At 38.4% G+C, this 9,927-nt stretch overlaps 1 protein-coding gene across 1 annotated transcript in view; it reads right to left on the bottom strand.

Annotated features, from left to right (window-relative positions):
- Positions 1–590: 590 nt before the first annotated feature.
- The window catches only part of LOC139119208 (uncharacterized), a 15,165-nt gene continuing 5,828 nt past the window's right edge, over positions 591–9,927 (bottom strand). Inside the window, exons 4-9 of the mRNA XM_070682894.1 lie at positions 8,739–8,858; positions 7,799–8,000; positions 5,297–5,477; positions 3,563–3,759; positions 2,655–2,815; positions 591–1,973 (exon numbers count right to left, since the gene is read on the bottom strand). Of these exons, the coding sequence (XP_070538995.1) occupies positions 1,840–1,973; positions 2,655–2,815; positions 3,563–3,759; positions 5,297–5,477; positions 7,799–8,000; positions 8,739–8,858 (995 nt within the window). The 3' untranslated portion in view covers positions 591–1,839. The remainder of the gene's footprint in view (positions 1,974–2,654; positions 2,816–3,562; positions 3,760–5,296; positions 5,478–7,798; positions 8,001–8,738; positions 8,859–9,927) is intronic.

Here is a 9,927-nt window from a genome sequence, read left to right on the forward strand (position 1 = left end):
CCTTATGAAAGAGACTCAGAGTTATGTACTGGAAAGTAGAGTTGTCAACATCACATGACCCATCTTTGGAAAATTGAGAGTTACATTCTGAGCTTTTAATGACTTTGTTCTGACAGTACAGTTGTATATGTATAGCACTCGTCCACTTACACAGATGATCTCACAGATACAGTGGTTTGTTTTTAAAGTTAAAGTTTATGACTCAGTGGTACACATGAATGGGCTCTTGTTTAGAAATCTAAAATTTCGGTGGCTTGAAGCAAATTGAACTGCAATCAATTCACATATTCTTGAAGAGAGAGAGAGAGAGAGAGAGAGAGAGAGAGAGAGAGAGAGAGAGAGAGAGAGAGAGAGAGAGTAGCATTGGCAACACAGTAGTTACTATGTGTGAACACACTATGTCCTTTGACATGTTTCAACCATATTTTACATATCACTGATACAAAGCACTGCATCAACAGAAGCTGCTTTCAAGTTTTCCAAATGTCGAACGATGTTTATTACAGGAATACTGGGCACTTAAAATTCACTTGTCCGCTGGGAATATGAAGGTAAAGACAACAACATCACTTTTGATATTTGTCAAAAGCTTCATTTCATAAATTTATACTTTAATGCGTCCTCCTTGTACAGAGAGTTTTGTTACGTAGAGCTCTATAAAATAACAGTTGGTAATAATTGGATACACATAGGCAATTCAAGGTATAAAATTGTCCATTGAGAGAGTCAGATTTGCACAGGCTAGTACCCTGTAAAGTCCTCTCTTTTTGATGCCATTGAAATCAAAATCTTCAGACAAAAGGGCCATTACAGAAAGGTCTTTCATCAATTTGTGGATCATAAAGAAGGAATCACAATTTCTTCAGTCTACTAAACATCATCAATGCTGAAAAATTACCAAAGACATTATGAGGTCATTCAAAACAACGTTTTTTAATTTTAAAATTCAGTTAAGTTGTTTGAGACTGGTGGATCTGCACAGTATAGGTAAAAGGATGAGGCCATTCTTCAAACACTGACTACTCCCAAAGTATTCACTGAGATATCAAGTGCTTGATGATTAAACACAAAATTTCATGTCACTGTATTTAGCTTCAACCAGTACCAAATTACCTCACAAAGATGCTTAAATGATCATATGCTCGTTTCTAGAAAATGCTTGATAAATTACCCATAATGATGCAACAATTTCAGAAGCTTGACTATTACAGGCTTTGTATATCAACGTACTGTGCTCCCAAGGATTCAATGGTACATGTAGCTTGTTGATGATGTCGTGGGTCGCGTTGTCATCATTTGACTGAAAGTGAACAGAACTATTTTCAACTTTACAACTTTGGGACTTAACAACTATAAAATTACATGTGTTATGTAGGAAATGTTATTTTTACAACATTATGCATAAATAATTTGATAAACCACATTTCAGTAATTTAAACATATCGATGATGAAAATCACTATTTCCAACAGATTTTTGTCTAACATGGAAACAAAGCATATGATTGTAATTTGTATGTTAGCCACAAATTTGGAGAGAAAACTATGTAAGAGAGGCATGAAATAAAAACATTATCGCCGAAACAAGGGACTATGTATCCTGGGGTTAGGAGACCATTTGTCAGATGTTAGGAGGGCATATGGTCGCCTACCCTTGGGCACATTGTCCCATGTTTGAGTTGTAATATATATTAAACCTACACAGCACTGGCTGTGCATGATATATTCTTTGTGTAATTCTCTAAGTGCCTGCACCTTGTTGTAATAGAGTTTGCATGGTTTGATTTATTGAGTTGACAAACATCATTTGTTGCCTTTTTGCTGGTTGGTACACCCCTGCCTCACAGTACACTCAGTAGACCCTTCTTAACCATTTGTAGTCCCTCCGCAAACCTTGGAGGAACTCCCTTGCCCTGATTGGCAGCTGCCGCTCCCAGCAGCGCTCCTAGCGCAGCACCTCGATGGCAGTTCTCACCTTCAATACAAAATGTGTGAAGACTACTGTCAGGAGATACAAGCTCAGAGTATGAAACTATTCCTGGTATCAACTAAAAGTGTAGGACAATAAGATAGTATCTGCTCTACTGAACTGCAAAACATCAGTAAAGTGAGGTTCTATTAAACTTATGTCATACGTGATGACCATTACTTGATTTCATAGTTGAGATAAAACAGTATTTCATACACCACCTTTAACTTAATTCTTTGTTAACCATTTGCAGGCCAGTAGATTTTCAAGTAAAATGATAAAAAAGAGACACACTGTTTAAGATACCACAAATCAAAAAAGCTACCTTCTTTACCCAAAAAGTACATTGAGATGTTGGTGTGTGCCTTAATATTATGCTTTATTTCTGTTTGTTTGTTTTTTTCACATAGTTGGCAGGTCAATTTTAGGCAAATTCGAGGATGGCAACAAAGAATTTCATTTGAGGTGCTCAATATGAAAAACAAAAGAAACGATGAGTTTTCAGATATGGCTTACATATCAGTATCAAAACATTTCATCAACTCAGTGAGTTAACCATACACACTGAGTGAAATTTGAGCTCCAGTGGCCAGAAAACTCAGCGAAAATGAAAGTGAACAGCAACTTCATGAAGTGTATTGGCTTATACATGAGAAACATTCAGCATCTTGATGTGAAGACACTTACCGCCACAGTTTGCATTGGTCAGAACTCCACTCTCAAAGTCTTCGTGAAAGTTCCTAGCCAGGAAAAACATGGAGGTTATAGCGCCATCGATGTAACAGGCCAATCCAAGCTGGCTGACTGATCTCTGATACACTTCCAAGGCAGACTCTGAATTGGCTTGTCTGTTGGGAGATACACGACATGAATGAGATTCCACTTCATAATCTATGTATTCCACATGCCACAGTTCCACGAAAGGAGGCACCATAGAGCCGTGATTGAGGTGTCAGACTCTCTCTCAGAGGATGGACAGTTCTAGACCTGGTAAGTCTGGAGTAACAGACTAACTGTAGGAGGATGGTAAGTTTGAGACTCCAGCACGGTGTTGTGCCCCTGAGCAAGGCACTTTACTCCTCGTTGCTTTGATTGGGTAAATGGCACACGGTACCTCATCCTGTATTTAAGCATTGGATGATGGACTAAAAAATGCAAAGAAGGCCACACACTATGCATCAAATAGATTTATACCAGCTATTCTTCCAGACATCTTTAAAATTCAGACACCTCTATTTTTATACAGATATTTCACTCTAAAAAGTAGCTTTGAATTGCATTGACCTATTAAAGATACTTCTCTATTAAAGGGCAAGTAGCTGTAACACTTAATGATTTTCTCACTTTTGTTTTGTGTGTCAATTACACATTCTTCTTCTTCTCTCCAAAGCATGTTGAAACACCGATTACTTCACTGGCAAACACAATGTTGATACACACAGAATGTACTGTTATTATTATTTACATTTGAATTCTTCTTCGGACCAGAATTTGCTCGTCACCAATAACAATGTAGTTCACACATGTACAGGCTGAGTTGACAAGCTGAATATTTCAATGGTAAATTGAGAAGCATCGTATTTTGAAATTCTAACCTTTTAGCATGATCTGAAAACATCGACGCAACCTTCAGAGTTCCGTCTCCTCCTAACAACGGTGACTGCAACGCTTCCGAGGCTTTCTCCATCAGACTGGCTCCATTGACAACGGAATGTAAGGTTCTGGCATAGAGATCTACGTATGGATCAAGTCCTTTTGAACAGTGAGTCAGCTTCACAAAGTCCACAGCAGCCTGTGTTTGGGATGCAACATTGCAAACAGTTAACTGGGTAAAAAGTAATACATGTGTAAGGTAGTATGCACCTCGAATGTCAGAGACTTCAACATTTGCTCAAACTTTCCTCAATGAAACTTTCAACTATACACTTACTGAGTCAAGAATACAAATCAGAGGTTACCATACAAAGTTTGCTTCCAGAAAAACACACTACCGGTACCTAATTATTTATCGTTATTTGAAATTCAATGGCCACCATTCCTGTGTTAACATAGACTTGGTTCAAGTCGGTGAATTTTAAAAAAATAAAATCATTTATAATAGTTTCTCTTGTGTCTCTTCTATTTCGTACAAACCTATCCGGAATTTGGCAGCTCACGCCATGTTTTCCCAGCGATTGAATGCGTCGCGTTTGAGTCTGCGCAGTAGTGAGTTAGTTTCTGCCGGATTCCGGGTGAAACTCCGCTGTATAGCGGTCACTCCACTCATCGCGTTCACCCCACTCATCGCGTCCACTCACGGGCGCGCGCGTTTCACATGAAGGCAGAATACAAATCATTGCGTTCACTCCACTCAAACATTAACAAATCACAGACTTGAACCAAGTCTAGTGTTAACACTTAGGGGAAAAATAAAATGTTACATATTTGAAAAAGTAAAACTGTGAAAACTTTTCTTCTTCTGAGAGCTTTACGATAAGCTCACATAACGGGGTAGACCTGAAAAGTATTGAAATGGTTTGAGAGTCTGAATATCTGTCACGAAGGCACATTCTACCTTAATGAGTATTATTATGCAAGATAAACTGTTTCTAGAGGTGAGCAAATCCACAAAACAAATGTAAGAAATCACAGAGTTTTAAACTTGTTGATCATAAGTCTGTGTAGAATAACTGCATGGGATTCAAAGACATTGGTTGTCAGTCGAGCGAGTACTGATTTTTCCATTTACAAAGAATTGTTCATTCACTGGACTCCAGATCTTATTATTCAGTCAGTGTAAGAGGGTGGAGCTATTTCAACACTGCAACAGATCTGAGAAATAACCTGACGAGATTGACAAGTTCAAAAACTTACAGTGTGTATATGTGTGATCAACAGATATTGTGATTGTCTACCATGCGTAGTGAACTGTCAGTATTTGTATAATTATTTTTTAAGCAAACATGAAATATGACTGATGTGGCTAGCCTTGATCAATATGTGCTAGGCTGAGAAACAGAGCAAGTTTCAGAACTACTAAACTCACAGTAGTTTATGTAATATACACCGGTAAATGATTCAGAGTTTGAATTGACCACTGGTGTTGACTTGATACTGGTGAATTCTGTAACACTTACAGCCCTGCACAGAAACACTGGTCAACCACTGATTTCTGCACATTACAATGTCACCAATGTCTCTGGGGGAAAATTGTCTAACTAAAGCAGTAAGCCGGAGCGTTGTCTCTTTCACTGCACTCTTCATACAGCAATGAGGATGCTATGGGTCTGGTGCAAGAAGTGGGGGATCATGGAGAGCGCCCTCAAGTGATGGATCTGTCAATATCTTACCTGTGCTGCCTGGTCTTCACTCTGATCTGCATAGTGGAGAATCAGTGGAATGGGAAGTACAAGGGCACCAATGCTATCAATGTTATGATCAACATGTCCTGAACGAAGGCGTTTTGATCGCTTCTCGGCAAATTCCATCACACGATCTTTCTCAACAGGGCTTCCATCTTGTTCCCAGTCACTACAGAAAAGGTGTCACAATATGTACAAAATTCTCGTTATGATAAGTTCATTCAATTTGTAAATGTTTCCAAGTCAGCTGGTAGGTAAGGAATCAATATACATTTGAACACAAAGTTGTCTGAGATAATATACAGAATCTCAAAAACTATCAGCTGAATGGTCGGCTGAACCTCCAGGTTGTTTTTGCATCATTACCAAACAGCCAATCAGGCAGTTGAAGTACCACACAGTACAATAAATACCCACAATTCTCTTTGATTTGTATCCATGAAGGTTACTTTTCTAAAAACTTTTTCAGTTCTGCATGTAAGCACTAATGTTCAGCATCAGAATAATTGTTAAATAATATCCAGTAAAAGTACGTTTAGAGATTTCAGCAAAAATTTCAAAATAACCATTAAACAACCATTGAAGTCATGTTCTGTAGGTACTACAAATGCCATACTTTTTAGGCAGCAAGTTATGACGAACTGAAGGGATCATTCTCTGAGAAAACTTAGAATGCAAATTTCTTTTGTCATTTCCATTGGAAAAAATCAATATCCTTTTGTTTCAAAAAACAGGTGCAACTGGTCTCCCTACTTTCCATCACATTATTCTGTATGGCTGAAGACACAATCAGTGGAAAATTTTACAAAAATGCTATCTCCTCTCTCAATCTTGCATAATTTTCCAAATCATTTAAAATGAGAATTGAGAAGAATGGTGTTCTTAAAAGTACGTTTTCAGAATTTTTACAACTAGTCTATGAATTTGTCTACACATGGGAGACCTGGTAGACTTCTCTGGGGAATCTCTGAGGATACAAATCGCAATGAATTATGGGAAATTTACTGTACTGTGTACCATGAATAATGACAATCTACCAATCAGATGTACCCTTCTGAAGCCACAACAAATTGCCAGAGTCATTGACCATATTTGTAATTGCAGTCTTTTTGGATCAACTGCAGCATGTACATATAGTTGGTATAGTGTCATTCACCAGCAGGAGAAATCTCTTTCAAATATTTCAGCTTTGTCACCAGCCTTGTATTTAGCAAGCCTTATAATATGTAGCAAGGTATTCTATGTAGCAAGCAAAGTAGCAAGCCTCGTGCCAGTCCGTACCAAGCCTTGTAGCAAGCCTTGTAAGAGGCAAGTCTTGTATTAAGCAAGTCTTGTACATGTATGTAGCAAGTCTTGTAGCATGTCTTGTATGTAGCAAACCGTGTATTAGCAAGTATTGCATGAAGCAAGTCTTGTATGCAGCAAGCCTTGTATGTGGTAAGTCTTGTATGCAGCAAGCCGTGTATGTAGCAAGCTTTGTATGTAGGAAACCTTGTAGCTTGTCTTGTATGTAGGAAACCTTGTAGCTTGTCTTGTATGTAGCAAGCCTTGTAATAGCAAGTCTTGCATGAAGCAAGTCTTGCATGCAGCAAGCAAGCATTGTATGTAGCAAGTCTTGTATGTAGCAAGCCTTGTATGTAGCAAGCCTTGTATGTAGCAAGCCTTGTATGTAGCAAGCTTTGTATGTAGCAAACCTTGTAGCTTGTCTTGTATGTAGCAAGCCTTGTATGTAGCAAGTCTTGCATGTAGAAAGTCTTGTATTCAACATGCCTTGTATGTAACAAGTCTTGTATGTAGCAAGCCTTGTAGCAAGCCTATAATATAGCAAGTCTTGTACACAGCACCCCTCGTAGAAAGCCTTGTATATAGCAAGCCTCGTGTGAAATAAGTTTTGTTAAAAAACCTGTAGCAAGCCTTGAAGCAAACTACAGAAGTCTGAGAGCACAGAAGACTGCAAAGTAAAGGAGGTAACAGAACACTTAAAGTGGTCGTTTGAACTATGCTCAGAGGTCACATGATCAATGAAAACACTGTATCCAAGGTTCGTTGTTGATTGATAGGTAAAACATGTTTGCCATTATGTAATAATAATAAATAAATGTTTCAGCTATGTTGAAGTGATACATCCAGATAACGTGCATAAGAAATGGATTGTTTGTAAACAAGAAGTAGTACAGGTACCGTTCAGACAACCCCTCCCTTACATATCTGGATAGAATAATTGATGTTTTGAACAAACAATTTTGTATGCTGTAGGAATCTACTGGTACATTTATGGGATCTTCATTAGAGTCCCCTCCCACCAGCTGTTATACCCTCACCCCACAATGGAAGCCCCCCACTATAAATACCTAGCATATTCATGTTAATTTTTAACCCCTGTGCAGATTAGACAGAATCAAGCAGCCACTTTTCTTACAACAGATTCATGAGTCAACAGTAAGACTGTTCTGTAAACAAAATAACAAACACACTATGACCTAGGCTTACCTGAAGAATTCTCTGTGAAATGACTCTGCATACGTGTCATTATGTGAACCAGGAGTGGTCATGAACTTCACGTAGTCAGTCAGAATTTTTGCGTAGAGATCACTTCTACTGACACCTGGATCTGCCGTCTTTGCTTCACGGATTGAGTTAGCCACTTGTATTGCTAGTACAGAATTCAAGGTGTTGTCACCGCTACTCATCCCTGTAGGTCAAATACACCACATGGTATGCTGTCAATATGATCAACATCATGAAAATAGTGATTTCTACACAATGTGTAGATATCATGAAAATAGTAACATTACATACGAGAAATATGGGGCAAAAAATGAAAACATTTCATAATTTGAAAGAGCAGACTACTTCACGGCCATCGTGCACTCTTTGAGCAAATGATGCATGAATGCGTCCCTGCTGTCATGGGTGTGCCATAGGTATGTCAGGCAGTTTAACCTGTTCATTCCCATTTCTCTATAGAAAAGTCTAAAATTACCACTGATAACAATGAGTTTGGGCCAAACCACGGCGGTGAAAGGGATAATTGGTCTCAGTAACACCATTAATGGCAAATTGAAATTTAAAATGTCCAGATTTAGTTCAACAAGCACAGGTAACGACAGCAATGAATAAGTCCCAATTAATAAATGAGCAAGGCCTTGGCGTATAAAACCTTGACTTTTTTCCCTTCAAAAAACACTGTCAATGTCTCATCTTTACAGAAAGTCTTTCAGGCCTTTTTTTAATGGAGGGCATTGTCCTTTCTGCAGCTGAAGACTTTCTTGCTGATAAATGTTGCCACTTCTCAGACATTGACAATGAAGTTGGAGCAAATTTCGGCATTTGATACATGTTCATAGTTCACAAGTTTTGTAGCTTTCCAATCACTGCAAGACTTTGCAAATTCATGACAAAAAATATTCTCACTGAGTTAATTTCTCACCTTGGTGATAGTGTATGGAATCGCTGGGGCTGGTCCAGTATTTTAACTTGTCGTGTAAGATGACTCGACCAATCACCGGCGTGGTTCCACTAGTCTTAGAAGTGCTCCTTCCAGCACCACCTTGACATTGAGGAAAATGGAGTGGATTTTTTGTAGACAGGGAATACAAAGTAAATATTACTTTGAGTATGGAAGAATAATCTGAGTCGTACAAGACTGAAGGTTCTGAAAATATGCAAAATGACACACTTGTGGAACATTATCATACGATCTTCACTTTTCTGTACACGACCTACATGTATGACCTTGGGTGATACCAGCTCAATTATGGGGCTGATGTGCAGCACTGGCAGCAGGAATTATGTGTTCACTGCTGCTATACATTTCATATGTTCTGCATGGGGTAAGTAACGCTGTGCTTGTGAAGTCAAGCCTAACGGCAGAAATGAAAATACAGTGACTTAATTGTGCTGAGAATCACAGCTCAATCTGTCATGTGGTCACTATCCATATGAAACCCTGGTTACATGACAGCGACGCCTGGTAACAATCACCCTGATGATGAAAAATACATTGCACATTTTGCCAAAATGTACAACGCATTTCTTTCTTGTCAGGGTGCGTGTTTTCTTTCTTTTATAAACAACATTGGTTCTAGTGTTCCCATACATATAGAAGTTGCCTCAATGATTTCTACAAATGTCAATCTCTAGACTGGAGAACCAATCATGCACACAATACACAAAACCTCCTCCTGAAAGTTGGAGTTTAGAGGTGTGAAAATTTGATGATGAAGTTATGATTAAACTTTCTTCCACTTTGATAAATTGCTAAAATTGGAAGTTTCAAGTTCTGACACATTTTTGAACAACAAATCAGTTACAAAACCTGAAAAGTGATTCGATGTCATTCCTGCACTTGGTTTCTGCCACGTAATTGTGGTGTATACAATGTAGTTCATGCAAATGTGAGCATGAAACTGTAAATTGAACTATCCTTGGTCAGGGATGTAGAAAATGTTGGTTAAACGTGGCAAAAGTAAAAGTATACGTGTAGGCAGTTACAAGTGGTGTGTGAGTGCATAAAGTTTGTGCAAAATGTTTTGATTTTGTTTTACTGAAACTAAATTTTCATAGCCGGCAAATTTCAGCCAACAGCCAGTTGTTTTTGCCGATTGCCAGCTATTTTC

The sequence above is a fragment of the Ptychodera flava genome, chromosome 19, assembly GCF_041260155.1.
Source record: "Ptychodera flava strain L36383 chromosome 19, AS_Pfla_20210202, whole genome shotgun sequence".
Classification (NCBI taxonomy): domain Eukaryota; kingdom Metazoa; phylum Hemichordata; class Enteropneusta; family Ptychoderidae; genus Ptychodera; species Ptychodera flava.